General features: G+C 39.2%; 2 protein-coding genes across 2 annotated transcripts; one reads left to right on the plus strand and one right to left on the minus strand.

Annotated features, from left to right (window-relative positions):
* The first annotated feature begins 2,143 nt into the window (after positions 1 to 2,143).
* On the plus strand, positions 2,144 to 8,501 carry LOC587280 (DNA-(apurinic or apyrimidinic site) lyase). The gene is made up of 8 exons (XM_030985180.1): positions 2,144 to 2,362; positions 3,555 to 4,485; positions 4,913 to 5,209; positions 5,566 to 5,661; positions 6,300 to 6,431; positions 7,071 to 7,175; positions 7,676 to 7,805; positions 8,268 to 8,501. Exons 2-8 carry the CDS (start codon positions 3,567 to 3,569, stop codon positions 8,314 to 8,316), a joined length of 1,728 nt encoding a protein of 575 aa, XP_030841040.1. The 5' UTR covers positions 2,144 to 2,362; positions 3,555 to 3,566; the 3' UTR covers positions 8,317 to 8,501.
* A 3,065-nt stretch (positions 8,502 to 11,566) lies between these two features.
* Positions 11,567 to 15,927, minus strand: LOC587261 (coiled-coil domain-containing protein 166). Its single transcript, XM_787000.5, has 7 exons — positions 15,712 to 15,927; positions 15,405 to 15,458; positions 14,409 to 14,463; positions 13,697 to 13,841; positions 13,392 to 13,471; positions 12,529 to 12,705; positions 11,567 to 12,239 (listed from the first exon to the last, which is right to left on the minus strand). Exons 1-7 carry the CDS (start codon positions 15,825 to 15,827, stop codon positions 11,973 to 11,975), a joined length of 894 nt encoding a protein of 297 aa, XP_792093.1. The 5' UTR covers positions 15,828 to 15,927; the 3' UTR covers positions 11,567 to 11,972.
* Between the last annotated feature and the right edge of the window lie 5 nt (positions 15,928 to 15,932).

Consider the following 15,932-nt stretch of genomic DNA (forward strand, 5'->3'; position numbering starts at 1 on the left):
GAGCGTTCTTTGGTCAAGTTGGACCAGATACCAAATTGCCAATATATTTTCACCCCCCTTGTAAGAAAGCAGGCAAAAAAGAAAAGGGGACTTGACCGGGAAGTTCGAGAAAGTTTTAGTACGTTAGAACTAGAAGAGGAATACAAAAAAAAAGGTTAGCATTTTTTTAAAAGTTACAAGAAAATCTTGTTGAGGTGTCATTTCCCCATACATTCCTCTATCAACACCCCTGGGCTAGGGAGACCCCCAAGCGACTTCCAAAGTGGGGGGGGGGGCACCAACAAAAGGGACACTTTTTTTAGGAAAAGGGTGCCTACAGCGGGAAATCTCAAAGCGAAAATATTTTTTTTTAGACATTGGTATATACCCCTATAATTGTAATTACATTATCAGGGATGATTTCAATAATTTTGTTTCTCTTTATACATCATAAAATATATTGCTTTAGCATTGTACTTTGCAGTAAACAGTATATTGCTAAAGCTGTTAAGCATTGTACTTTGCAGTCTGATGGTGTGATGTCTGAATATTCATTTGCGAGCGAGGACAATTTTTAAGATTTGTGAGGTCGCAGTGCGAAAAATTACATCTTATAAAGAGGAAAAACACAATCCTGATGAGGTTATAAGCACATTCTTGTAACGGAAGACTGAAATTACCTTTGATAAGTAACATAACTATATCATTTATAAATGCGAGCGAGCGTCGCGAGCGAGCTTTGGGGAAAATTGATCTTAATCGGTTTAAATTAAGGGCACGTTTAATGATGAGAGGAAAAAGGGAAACCGACGCCGGCTGGCAGAAGGGCGTTAGCGCGCGAGCGACTCGATGACTTCTTTACGAATTATTCTCATTTAAAGATTTGTTTTATAGCCTAGTTTAACTGATTTCTTTCCCGAAAACGGTCACATTTTTTTCTCGGAAATAAGTCAGTTTTATAAAAGTTTGAGGCGATTTAGTGCTAACGCCCTTCTGCTTAGCGCTTCATTTTTTACCTGAAATTCGAGCTAACGCTCTTCTGCCAGCCAGGCGAGGGATGAATTAAGACACTTATTAGAAAAGAAAAGGAGCACGTGTCAAAGTACAAAGGGTAATCAACAAACTGAGGTAAAAATAAGGCACTTAATTCTTATACCTGGAAAGAGGCACTCACCAGCAGGCCCGTAGCAAGAGTTTGATGTTTGTGGGGGTGGGGGCACACACATGTAATCGATCGAGGTAACAAAAGGGGTCTAAAAAATTTAAACCGATCTTGGAATTTTTTTTTTTTTGGGGGGGGGGGGGGGGGGGGCACGTGCCCCCCCCCCCCCCCCCGCGTGGCTACGTGCCTGCCCGTGATGAAAACATGCACTTGCACCATGCACGAGAATGGGAATGGGCATTTCTTGACGGAAATGGGGCACGTATCATTGTCAAAAGGAAAATTACCAGAGGTGAAAAGGGGCACTTATCGCATCTGAAAAGGGGGCACTGACTAGATATAAAATGTGGCACTTATTTATAATAAAGGAAAATTTGCATTTTTTGAAAGAAAAGGGGCATTTATGAGAAAGAGAAGGCGCTCTTTTTTTTTTAACGGGGCTCTTATCACAAGTAAAAGGGGCACCTCTCAGATTTGACAAGGGCATTTATCAGAGGTGAATGGGGCACTCATCAAAAGTGAAAAGGGGCACCTCTCGTACCTGAAACGGGGCACTTAGGCTATATATGAAAGGCGCGCTTATGAGAATGGAAAAATTGACAATAATTGAAAAGGAAAAAAGGGAAAATTGACGAAGGAAAAGGGGCACGTGTCCAAAAAAGGGGCAGTTATCAGAGGTAAAAAGTGGAGGGGCATTTTATTATGGAATTGGGGCACTTCTCCACGTAGAAGGGGCACTATAATTCCCATGTAAAAAGGGGCAATTCTTACAAAGTTAAAGGGACACTTTTCGTATGTAAAAAATGGGCACTTTTTGGGTACTTGAAAAATTTGGGGCACTGTGCCCATCCCCCCCCCCCCCTCCCTGCCCCCCCCCCGGGAGGGTCACCTCTGCCCCCGCATACCCCAAACCTATGGCTGATAAGTTTTCATGTCGAAATCGTTACCAAAAGGCGTGTCATAATTTTACCAGGGCCCATGCATACAGAGAATCAGCAGCACGTGTGGGATCGGGACGAATGACACTGCACGCATAATTCAACCAGCCACAATATCCCGCTTTATCGCTACTACCACTAGAGCTAGCTAGAGTTGCCCGTCCTGCCCGGCTGCGATCCGCTCTCTGAATCTGGTGGTGGGGCATATCTGTAATATCTTAATCACGACGCCTGCCAGTCAACTTTTTGTTGTTGCATAGCCGTACAGGAAATCGGAACTCTGGTAAGGTATGTAGACCTCTATGCCTCTAAACTAAGCCTCCTTTTCTGTACAAATGCCGGTTTAAAGGCGGTAACGTAAGACTTTTGTACATATTTTGGTAATTACTTCAAAGTCAAGTCAAAACAAAAGCATCCCGTATAATGCTGGCCTGTAGCCTGTACAATATACACTGCACTGTACCACATTATATTACTAATAATATTAATAATACTAGACTGTAGACATCTTATCATATATCATAAACTAGTACACTGTTATACTAGATATGTTTATTTCGGTTCTGGGATCGACACCTACTCCCTGGACATCCACCCCTCCCCCCCCCGACAATCACCCCCCCCCCCCCCGACAACCACACCCCCTCCCCGACAAAGAAACCCAGTTAACTACTCCCTACTACCCCCTAGGGCAACCACCCTCTAGGATGACTACCCGCCGAACAATTACCCCCCCCCCCCCCCCCCGGACAACTATCCCCCAGATATACCCTCAGGACAAGTACCCGGGCCCTAGCCCCCTACGACAACCATCCTCTAGGACAACTACCCCCAGGACCTAAGGGGTATAGTTGTCTGGGGGTAATTGCCCGGGGCTACATGTAGTTGTCCTAGGGGGTATAGTTGTCCTAGAGGGTGTAGTTGTCCTAGGGGGTAGTTGTGACTGGGGGTGGTTATCCGGGGGGGGGGGGGGGTGGATATTCAGGGGGTAGGTGTCGGGATATGGTTTATTTCACCCGTCTCTCACTCTCGGACTTTTCCCCTCCCTCCTTCTTCTTCCTCCCTTCTTCCTCCTCCTCCTTCTTCTTCCTCCTCATCCTTCTCCTCATCCTCCTCCTTCTCCTTCTCCTTCTCTTCATCTTCCTCATTCTTTTCCTTATCCTTCTGTTAGCTTCTATTCCTCCTCCTTCTCCTCCTCCCCCTTTCCTTACTCCTTCTTTTCCCACTTTCTTGCTCCTTTTCCCCCTTTCTTGCTCCTTTTCCCCCTGTCTTGCCCCTTTTCCCGATTTCCTACTCATACTTTTCCTTCTTTTATTTTATCTTCTTTTTATTTCTTCTCTTTTTGAAAGTTCTTATCTTTGTCGTCTACATGCGACCAAGACTATTTGCTGGGGCACTGTGTTGTGTGAATGGTTTAAGATTAAAAAAAAATTTAAGAACTTTGTTTGATATATTTTAATTTACTAAACTTTCAGATCCAAATCAAAATGTCTTCGTCAGCACCAACCACCAGAATGAGACTCCGTAGAAAGGGTGGAGCAGGTTCATCAGAGAACCAGGATCCGCCAGCAGATCCGAGCAGTGGGGCTTCTGTGAGTGTGTCCAAGAATGAATCAAAGAGGGTGCCAGCAAAAAAGAAGAAGCCTGCTGTTGAAGTCAAGACAGAGGTTACCATGACAACAAGACAGCGTGGGAAGAAGGTGATGGAAGAGGGTGGCCTGGATGCAGACGAAGGCAAACATGAAGCTTCAACGTCCAAAGCCAATGGAGGAAGGAAAGGGAGGAAGAGGGGAGGTGAAACGGAAGTGGAAGAGCCCCACCAAAATACAGATCCTGTTTTGACGCCAGAAGAGCCGATGGATACCCAGAGTGATCCATCTAGTGATGAGGTCCTCCGGTCAAAGGTAGAACCGTTGCCATCAGAAGCTAAGAGGGGTTTGCGAGGGAAAGGACAAGGGAAAGGACAAGGTGGGAAGGGGAAGGCCAATGAGGGCAGCATTTCCCAGACCGGGGGAAAGGCTTCGTCTGAAGCCTCAAGGCCAAAGGTAGCTAAAGAAGCTAAACTTGAGCCTGAACCTCTCTTAGAAGAAGAGAAGAAAGACGTTGAGCAAAGCTTGCCAATCAAACGACCCAGAAGAACTAAAAAAACCTTGACAGGGGAAAAGGAAGAGAAGGCTCTAATGTCAAATGATGTAGAGATGAAAGTGGACTCTGCAAAAAACCATGGACAGAAAAAGAAAAATGCCAAGGGAAAGAAAGCGACGTCCAAATCAGGCTCTACAAATTTGGATATTAATGACACCAAAACTGAGCCCTTGCCAGAACTCTCAAAGACCTTTACAGTTACAGATGGTTGTGACACTACTAATCTAGGGAAGTGTGTTGGAGCGCATTGTAGTATTGCAGGTATTTAACAAATTGGCAACTCCTTGTTTTATATATTTCATGTTCATGGTTCATTTGTATAGGATTTCTGAACCTATGGTTTCAATATTGCTATGAAACAGTGAAACAACTTGATTGTCCATTAGACATCATTAAACATCAGTGGAGCATTTCTGGTTTGTAAGCTGTAAAACAGGCTTGAATTGAACAGACATTTGAAATCTTCATTCTGGATAGTGGATGCCCAGAACTTCAAAATTTGAGCACAAGATTTGTGTATACATTTATTATATTACAGACCCCTTAAAGATCAAACTCTGTACCCCCTATAAAAAAAAAGGTTAGTGTGGAGCCCTGTCTAAAAATGCTACTTCTGAATGATGAGATGTTTGTAGTTCTGTTGCTTCTGAGTTATTACTTGAATTCTTCCTTCCTCTACATCCCAAAGGTGGACTGTGGCATGCCGTCGGTGATGCCGTGTCCATTGGTGCCAAGTCCTTTGCCCTCTTCCTCCGTTCTCAGCGCCAATGGCAGGCCAAGCCCCTCGAGGACGACAATGCTGCAAGGTTCCAGGAAGCCTGCATCAAACATGGCTACCCTCCTCACCTGATTCTACCCCATGGCTCCTACCTTCTGAACTGTGGCTCACCCAATCCTGCAACGTTGTCCAAGAGCAGAGACTCCTTGGTGGATGAGCTGAGTCGCTGTCAGAAGCTCGGTCTCACCCTCTACAACTTCCATCCAGGTAGTCATCAGGGCAGCGTTTCATGAAACCGTCATAAGTACAAGTTCACCTACATCCCATTGAAACGTGTGTTAAACTTTATACACGCATTTCAATGGGATGTCGGTGAACTTGTACTTATGACGGTTTCGTGAGACGCTGCCCAGATAGCAATGCACTTTTCAATTAGGATGGGCGTTATTACAGATACCGTTCACTCCTGGTTCCTAATCAAGTGATATTCGTGTGACGCAGTCATGTATGATTCATTTCCCATTAAAAAAAAAATGCATACAATAGTTTCCAGTTCTATCCAAAGATTTGGTTGGAAATGTGATTGGTGTCTCATTTTTTTCGTGAATGATTGGTTTTTACAGGATCAACTTGTGGAGATATCACAATTGAAGAATGTCTTGACAAGATCGGTGAAAGCATCAATATGGCCCTTGCCAAGACGTCTGGAGTTACTGCAGGTACATGTATGCTATGTTTAATGTTGATTTGCTAAATGTGCTCTAATATTGTTAGACTTAAAATTTTAATGTAAATGAATCAAACATTAGAACCAAATTTTTGTACCATATAATGTACTAGATCAAGTGTAGTTTTGTATTAAGTCTTAGTCCCTTTATTTCAGTCATAGAAAATGCAGGGAAGATTACTCAAGTGAGGAAGAACAAAAAAGAAAAATGTGGAGAGCTGCATGCAAGGGTAATCATAGAGTTGCCAATTTGTATTTCATGAAATACAACTTTAAGAATTCATAACATTTTTCCATTAGATTTTTCTTGAACTTTCATCAATCTGTTTACTTTTCAGGGGAAATTACTTCCTTTTTAATCTCATTGATCCTCTTACAGACACAAAGGCTCAAATTCACAAAAGTTATCTTAACCCACTTTTTAAACCTTCATATTAAAGCATAGTTAATGCGATAATTCGCTTGTCCTTGTGTCCAATGGCCAATGATATGCTTATGAATGATTTCACTCTTACTTACGCTTATTATAGTCCATGGTGGAGGTATAAAACCATGATTTTAATTAAACCCTTGTGAATTAGGGCCCTTGAGTATTGAGCATGCACATAACCCTTGCTATCTTGATTGCAGTGATAGAGAACATGAGTCGTCAAGGTCATACGATCGGTGGTGACTTTGAGGAGCTGCGGGGAATCATCGACCGGGTGAAGGATAAGAGCAGAATAGGGGTGTGTCTGGATACATGCCATGCATTCGCAGCAGGTTAGATGATAAATAATATTCATTTCGGAATCCCACTAAATTTACTCTTGATTTGTGTTTGCTCCATGTGTTTTTAATTTTCAGTTCTTCATTATTTAAATCTTGTTTATTCTTGTTCTTTCTTTTCTGCTTCTCCCCAAATCTTGTGCCTTCTCAATCCAAAGTGGTGATTTTGGTTGTATCTGGGCAACTACCCCCTGGACATCCACCCCAGAACAATCACTCCCAGTCAACTACCCCCTAGGGCAACTACTTCCTAGGGCAACCACCCTCTAGGACGACTTGTCCCAGGGGGTAGTCGTTGTAGAGGGTGGTTGCCCTAGGGACTAGTTGTCCTAGGGGGTAGTTGTTCTAGGGGGTAGTGGACTTGGGGTGGTTATCTGGAGGGTGGATGTCCAGGGGGTAGATTTTGATAATTAGTCTGGGTTTATATGAGTCAAAGATACAGGGATACTGTGGTGGTTGCAAGTGGTCCTTACATTAGGTTTAGGGCTAGAGTTAGGTGTAGTCTTTGGTGGAGGATGTCACTTGGGAATGCAATTAGTGCAGGAAATTGAGTATAGAGCATTGCCACCAGACTGTTCGCCATGCAACCTCTAACTGTAATTTCCTTGCTTTTCTTCTGATTTTTCTTTATAGGATATGACTTGTCAACTGAGTCTGGTTACAAGAAAATGATGGCAGAGTTTGAGAGAGTAATTGGCTTCCAGTACCTGAAGGGTGTCCATCTCAACGATTCCAAAGGTATGGTCGTAGCAGACTATGAAAGCTTACCTCCCTAACATCCCCCCACCCTCCCTTTCCAATTGTATTTGTCATATTTCTTTGATATGACTTATATTGATGATGCTGCCCGAGATATCTTGGTCTGGGTCAGCGGTAAATGTGTTTTACACTGTATAGTCAATATTTTGCCACAAGTAATGTACGAGACAATGTCTCAAATTTTGAAGGGGAAGAGTGATCATCGATGAAACAAGGTACATATCTTCTGAGGGTTATAGTGATGCAAGACGATTTCAGTATTGTGTGGTATGTCAAGAAATGGTTGAGAAGAAAAAGAAAAAATCTCTGCACTCTGATCATATTACCCCAAATAGTTGACATTTGAACAAAAAGCACCAGATTTGTTGCAAAATTCATTCTCTGTAGTTCATCAGCTTTAATAAACATGCCATTTTGTATGATTTTACACCTATTTACCAATTTTTTAATTTTTTATTATGTTTTATATCATCCATTAGGAGCAGTTGGATGTCACCTAGACCGTCATGAGAACATTGGAAAAGGAAAGATTGGATTAGAGGGGTTCAGACGTCTGATGAACGATCCTCGCTTTGACAACATTCCACTCATTCTAGAGACACCTATAGAGTAAGTGTGGGATGACTACAAAATCCAAGATAATCATGGTGGGGCATGGAGGGGGGGGGGGGGGGGGGGATGGGCAGGCTACTATTTTTAGTACTGGTACTACTAAGCTGAACATTAGGGGGAAAAGGTTTTCAAATTTGATTCAGGGTGATACATATCCAACAAATTTCATTACAATTTTCTCTTTTACTAACATAACTAGACATTATGTTTAAAGTATGTGTTTACATTTATAATAATGTTGATTATGTCTAGTTTTTGAATAATATTATATCTTATTAATTTAATCTTTGAATATATCCTTGTAAGCTTTATGGAATGATTGTTTTAATACTGCTATGTGTTTCATGTGATTTTACTGTAAACTGAATGTAATTCAGCTCTTGGGCTGCTATTTTCAGTCTTTTTAATGAACCTTTCAATAAATAATAAATAAATTTAATTTCTCATCTGTTGTTGCAGGTTTGGGTACGCTAAAGAGATCAAGACCCTGAACTCCCTGGTAGAGTAGACGGACTCCATCGACTAGAAGGTATGGTGTACGTGATGTCAGTCAGACTGCAGATTGTATACATCAGTTATCATTTCAGCAGACAAACTTAATTGTTTGTCTGACACAAGTATGTGTACACTTAATGTAATGTGATATGCATCTAACTACAGTCAAGCCTGTCTTCGTGGCCACCTCTCTATAGTGGCCATGTACTGTATCTCCTTCGAGAATAAAATGTTTATGATCCTGTGTAGAAAGGCTACCTGTCTACAGTGGCCACTTTTTCTGTTTGTCTCGGGTGACCTTGATAGACAGGTTGGACTGTACAATAACTATAACAGAGGTGAATGTATACATGTAGTTCGTGACCAAGCACTTTACACATTTTATATGATTTACACATTACAGAAATGGCCTATTTTAGTCATAAAAGGAGGTTACATATGTACGATTTCCAGTCATTCAGTGCCTTAAATTCCAATGAAACTAGTGAAACAGAGTAAAAGCCTGTCATGAATGTTTTGTAAAAGAGGCTGATATGTAACAGTATTAGTAGACGGGAGAGAAATAATTTATATCACCTTGATGCCAATTAAAGGAAAACATATACTATGCATAAGCCGAATGGCATACTGTAATTTCAGCCAGTGACAGTAAAATATTGGTGGTATGAACATTCAAGCCTTGCAACATTCCCAGGGAGAATGGGTTGGGAAGACTAGGGGGGTGTTTCACAAAGACTAAGATCAACTTTAAGTTGGACTTACCTAGGGCAGGCCTTTCATGCCACTGTTTGCTCTCACTATTTACTGGCATTGGTCTCTCAAGGAACGTATAAATCATGGTCACAAATCTACAGAATTTATATCTTTCGATAATTTGTTATTGGAGGAAAAAAATATAATCTAAAGATCATAATTGTGAGAGCAAACAGTGCCATGAATGGCCTGTCATAGTTGAGACCAAATTAAAGTCAATCTTACTCTTTGTGAAACACCCCCCACCCAGGGCTTTTTTATTTAACAGGTCAAGAGTATGCACTGTCATAACATTGAAATGGTATTACTATGAATGCTAATACCACATGGTGCTAACAGCATTTTGAAAAGCAAAGTTTATTTTGTTAAAGTCTGTATTAAGTTGATTGAAGTAGATTCGAGAGAATAAAAATCATGTTTTGTTTGTAGATTGTTTGTGTTTGAAGGACTTCTTGCCTTTTATGGAGGTTGTACAGTATTATTATGTTACTAAGCAGCTTTTGTTAATTATATGAAAGGAAAGTACATTTATTTTTTCATATGTTGATTACCGCCAAAGAAAGAAAATGCATCTGAGATGTAAAAGCACTGAACACTTTTTTTATACCCGAATGAAGAAAGATGCATCGTAATAATGTATGTGTAATTTGTAATAGGTGTTACTGTGGTAGTATGATCATGACACATGACTTGCCCTGACCAACTTTCAAGATAAAAGTTGAGTTCTCGTCAATCTAGATGCCATGTGGAAGGAATTGGGAAAGGTTTTGTTATGCAGTGCATAAGATGTTGCTTACTTAATGAATGTGTAGGTACCGTATGTATTTGACAAAACTTTTCTCATTTACACTTTTGGAGGATTTTTTACTTTTATCAAAGAAAAATTATAATTCAGTATGAAAATGGCGATCATTCCAATAAATAATACTTCTGTTCATCACGTATTCTAATTCAATATAGATGTATTCATTAACATCATTTATTGTACAACAATATTAATATAGCATCAATTGTATGACAAAAAATACAAATTTGTGTAAAGAATTGAAGAGCAATTTAGGACGGATTCTGTACAATACATAACAAAATATATAGATATCCTCTTAGTCCTTCCCATGCCATAAAATCTTTTCAAGAAGCGTCATGAATAAAATTGCAATCATTAAAACTTGGGTGAGCTTGAATTGCATATTGCATTGGTTATTACGACTTCAAATATACCCAATAGAGAAAAAAACTTCTAAGGTGGCTTTGTTTCAGGAGAAAAACTTGGCAAAATTTACTCAAATCATATTGTTCAGGACTCGATCCATATTTAATTTCCTGATGGTTTTAAAAGTGGCCAAATCCAGATGATTTATCAACAAGCCTACTTTGATACTGAGTTATCAATGTAATCTGCCAAGAGCTAGAAGGGCATTAAAGCCCCACTTCACTACTTATAGCTACTTGCGCCCTCTATATAGCAAACAATGCCTAAGCTGTGCCTGTTGGCCCCCCTAATCTCCTTTTTCTTACCGGTATGTTAATTGAGAGCTGATTTGATGAAATAACCACCTGTCAGTGACCTTGCAGGAAGGTTTAATCCCCCTGGCCAAACTAGTGCAGACAGGCTTTAACTCATAAAACACAATAGTTTACATCCTTCTTGCTCTAGACTGATGGTATGATCATAACTTTATCATTCTGTTATCATGAGAACAGTCTAATGGGTGCAATCAAACTCGACTACCCTTCTTTAGAAAAGCATATATGGTACATAACTTTTACCTTGTTTATTTGAGTATTTCAAATTACATTTAAAATGCATAAACATAGTGCCTTGTTTTGAAATGTTCTGAGATTCTTTTTCTAAAAATTGTCAGTATTAATATTGTTTGTGTTTTCTACCATTTTAAGTTGGTAAACATTGTTTTGTTTTCTAATTTGTGTTGAAAGATAAACAGTTATTATCTTTATTTAACCTTTTGTTATGTTGCTGAACAAGAAAATCAACAGCTCAATTAAAGTTACTACTTTCGAAATCAACAATCTTCATTTCATGTTTGTTTGGGTGAAGTCTGCAATGTACCAAGCAAAACAAATACCTCATGTATTGAGATTCATATGCTTTTGTTAATGAATATAATAACAAAGAATTGTGGACTGTTTGAGATTCAATACATGTGCATTTAATCTTTAAGAAGTAGCACATATACAGTGTATGACAAGGGCTCATAAATATTACAATCCTATAGATTAATATTTAATTTTATTAAAAGAGGAAAATAGAGAAAGAGGGAGAGAAAAAACATACAATAGAAAGGAATGTGAGTGGATGCAAGAGACAGATGATAAATAATTTAGCAATCTATACAAAGGGCTGCTGAAAAGCACTCTTAACAATTTCTCTATGCCCCAATTATAGCAACCATACTTTGGAGTTCAAATTCTAAATTCAACATTACCAGATAACTTCTGTTAATGTGGGGGGAGAGAGAGAGAGAGAGAGAGAGAGAGAGAGAGAGAGAGAGAGAGAGCGAGGGATTGATTTGCAGAAAGTGCTTGGTCCATCGAAATAAGCAATGGCCCGATATTTATGCCAAAAACTTGCAATTTCCTTGGGCATGGAAACACTTTGAATAAAGACATTGACAGTCAATCTGCATTTACAAAGGTAGACTTTGCAACATTCTAGCACATGCAGGGACCCACCATACACTTTTTAACAGGGGGTCCACATTAAACATCTGTGAACATGGGGTTCCTGTTAAAATTCAAAATTTTGGGGTCCAGATTTAAAACTTAGTGGCCCATGTGGAACCAAACCCCTGCTAGAGGCAAACCCTCCCATCCTCCGATTGTCTTTGTGATCCAGTCCCTACAAAATCTTCACGATGTAGTCTCCTCCGGGTCCGGGAAATCCCTCCTCCCAAGTTATCTTGAGGCCGTCTTCTCTGGGGACTCCTCATCGTCCAGCATCCCGAACGACTTGAGGACCTTGTGCTGCCTGGTGCCTTTGAGTCTCTTGAGGTCCGCTGCGTACTGCTGCTCCCGTATCAGGTCTCGTTGCTGCTTCTCCAGTTCTTCCTTGTGGCCGTGCAGCGCCCTTGACCTGTGGATCAGGTTGAGGAGTTCGTGGCGGAGCTTGCGGTTTTCGTCCTTGATCTTGGTGGTGTGTTCGCCCAGGCAATGCATGGCCTCCTATGGATGCACACAATAAAACATTGAAAAAGGAGACCTGTAGTCGGGTGCTCTTACACGGTTTTCATGGTCAAAGACTTGTGTGGACATGATCGGTCAAAAATACAAGAAGCTTCAGGTACATAATCTTAAATGACTTGCCTGTTTCCACAATTTTCCATTGAGTAAAGAATGATTTAATAATTTTGACGATTGGTTAATTTTAAGCTCTTTTCATAATGTTTCTCATCCAGTATACAGATTTTCTACAACACATCAAATGCAATCGAAATATCAATGTACTAGTTACCTTATTGGCCTGTCTAGCCACTATCTGGATCCTAGACTCTGAATCGGCCTGAAAGTGTTTCTTCTCTGTTAAAAACTGAGTCTTGAGTTTCTGAATAGTTTCTGTATGTTGCCCTCGCATCCTCAATACTTCCTTCTCCAACTCTCTGATCTTGTTTACTTGCTCCTGTTGTAATTTCTGCAGTTGTTTGTGGGCAAAGAGGGATAATGAAACTTTAATGTGATCAAGATACATTAATCTTGATCTAAGGAGACATGGACGAACAAAATATGATATTGATATATTTTATGATGAAAGGATGTATCGTCAGCTTAATATCATTTGCTTTAGCTTGTTTGATATTGATTCAAGGGAATTACAGTGAAACTTATATATATATATATATATATATAGAACATTCAAAGGAGGCAAGAAAAGTGTTTTGTTTAATGAGATTGTGGCCTTTAAGTATAGTTTTATTTATCAATGGTTTCTATGAGAAACAAATTAAAAGGGAAACAAAATATGAAAAGTCACTTGCAATGATTGTTACTAATTATTACTCATTTAGATGGCAATTAACACTTGTGAATTTCAGGTGGGATGTGGAAGCAAGAAATATTCAGGGGACAAATAACAAATTAAATTACATTTCATTTGTTGTACAAATCAATGTAATAAATAAGTGACAATATGTGAGTAAAAAGATGTGGTTTTAAGACAGCTGAATGAATCGTCTTATCCTCATCAAATTAGTAAATCTTACATTTTTATCCCACAATTACTTTCTTCTAATATGAACCATTATGTACTTTGTACTACAGTAAAATACTGCTGATTTCTTCACATTCATTTACGTCTTTTTTATATTTTAGTTTGCTCACCTTAAAATCATCTAACTCTTCCAATTCTTTCCTTGTCTTTGCTAGCTCAGCCTCTCTTGCCATTAGAACATCTTGTAATTCTGAAAGAAAGAGAAAAAGACAAAACAATTATTGCCTGTGTAAAGTGCAATGGTGACAAGGGTTATGAGGGTATAAGATAAAGAAAATGAAAAAGATAATCAAAGATTTGACAATAGCATAAATGAGATAAACAACATTTCTCATGTGACCTAACATAACCCCAACACCTCAACATGTCATCAATAACAAATACAAACTAATGCAAGTTAGATTGTAGACCTTACCATGTTTCTTGTCTTCAAACTCTTTCAGCATCTTCTCCACTTCTTCCTGAATGTTTCTGATTTCCTGCTGATTTTGATCACTCAGAGTTACAATAGTAGACTGGCGCTTGTGAGCCTTCTTGGCCATGTATGACATGTACTCGTGCTGAAAGATTCAAGAGGGAAAAATCAAACATTTTGTTTGCTATGCAAAAAAAAAAGTCTAGAAATGAACCCTAATTTAAAACCTAATTGCAATCCTAACCCTTTGTATCATATCTGAAGAATTTAATCCTGAATCAAATGTTGTCAGAGCATATATCTGATATCAACCATGTACTTGGTTTCGTGACAGTCAAGAAAAAGTAACATCAACCTCAAAATAGCCTTTGTTGTAAATACACATTATTCATTTCATGATTTATAATATGGTACAACTATTAATATTGATAGCAAAGAGACTGAACATTTTATTTTTAGAGCCAATAATGATCATGAATGGAATATCTCAAAAAGGAGATAATTAACCTCTTCATTCTCTCTCCTCTTAATATAGATATTTTAACCCCCCTCTCTCTCTCTCTCTCTCTCTCTCTCTCTCTCTCTCTCTCTCTCTCTCTCTCTCTCTCTCTCTCTCTCTCACTGTTGCTCTCTCTCTCCCCCTCCCTCCCTCCCTCCCTCTCTCATTGCCATGGATGCAAATACCATGGGGAAAATATTATGGTATACTCACACTTTCAATCCTGGTTTGTTGTGCTTCTTGCTGTAACCATTCATTTTCCCCTCGGCTTTGTTAATTAATCTCATTAAGGATAATAGTAGTGATACATTCTGGTTGTGAATGCTATATACCTGTAAATAGTTTTCTATCTTAAGAGGGACCAATCATAATTTCTACTTTGTATTTTGGGGTTCCCTGCCAATAATCCATACTGAAAATACTATTCTGTTATTAATTCTAATGTTTTTGTAAAGATATATTGCAAGGCTAATGGCCCAAATTATACTTTAGAAAACAAATTAATTGAACTAGTTAGCTTGCTCGTCTATTAGGCAAAAGATAGTTAAAGCCCCTCTAAAGTGTTGGGAGCCCCAAATTCATCGCCAATTTAATTGTATCGTAATGTGAAAGAGGATGTCATTTAAGACACACTTCAGTAAAGATTCCCCTCCCCCCCCCAAAAAAAAAAAAAAAAATGTTGATAAATATTGATAAAAGAATACATCATTTCTTAAATTGTGTATTCTTTCATCAATATTCAACTTCAAACATTTGTTTTGGAAATCCTTGGAGAAAAGTGTCTTAAATGATATCGTCTTTCCCATTATGATACAATTTAAGTGAAATTTTGCCATCAAACTTGTTAGGCTCCCAACACTTGTGAGGGGCTTTAGATTCAAAGTTTCAAAAAACTTATAGAAGCAATTGAACCTTACTCAATGGGTATTTATTGTTGCATGAGATGTAAAACAAGGAGAATACTGCAAGAATGAAATAAACATATTTTGCACCCACCCACTTTACCTAGCTGTAGTCATAACAACTTTCAGTATCAATTAGCTATTCAATTAAAAAACATTAGAACAAATTGAGACTGGATAAGCACTGGTGGTCTGAGCGATTCGAATTAAGTTAATTTGATATGCATGATCAAAACCGTCCTAAACCTGCGCAAGTGCATGCAATGAGTTAACCTCTACATGATGATGATGATGAAATAAAGGATACAGTTCTTCAACTTTTTTCTTGAGGCTGGCAAGTTCATCAGTCAGTGTTTCCAATCTGATTTTAAAAAATGGATAGAAAATAATTAATTAGTCTAGTTAGAATGTATCAATACAGTATCATACACAATTACCAGATCATAAAAGCAGTGGAATAAGACAATCTTCCAGGTTTAACATCAAAAGTAGACTTGACCCAAATCTAGTTGAGATGATGGAATCTGCTACAAAGTAAACGGCCTGAGCTGCGACGGCAACCTGCCTGCCCGACACTCCCCCGCAGAATGTATGGACCAAACTGATCAACTCACTCCTTCTTCAAAAGCAGTTCCTTCTCTGTTGGTTCCGGCAGTTCAACGGGTCCACTTTCTCCTTCTGGCTTCTTCCCCTTGCCTTTTCCCTTGCCCTTTCCCTTTTTTGGAGGCATTTTATGTTAAGAGGATACCAAGATGTGTGATTTTTATCAAAACTTTTTCCAAGGTCCAAGATAATCAGCGTCGCCGTTGTTTAGGAAACGAAAATAGATCTCATC

This window comes from Strongylocentrotus purpuratus, unplaced genomic scaffold (assembly GCF_000002235.5).
Source record: "Strongylocentrotus purpuratus isolate Spur 01 unplaced genomic scaffold, Spur_5.0 spur5_scaffold_14, whole genome shotgun sequence".
In the NCBI taxonomy this organism is placed as follows: Eukaryota; Metazoa; Echinodermata; class Echinoidea; order Camarodonta; family Strongylocentrotidae; genus Strongylocentrotus; species Strongylocentrotus purpuratus.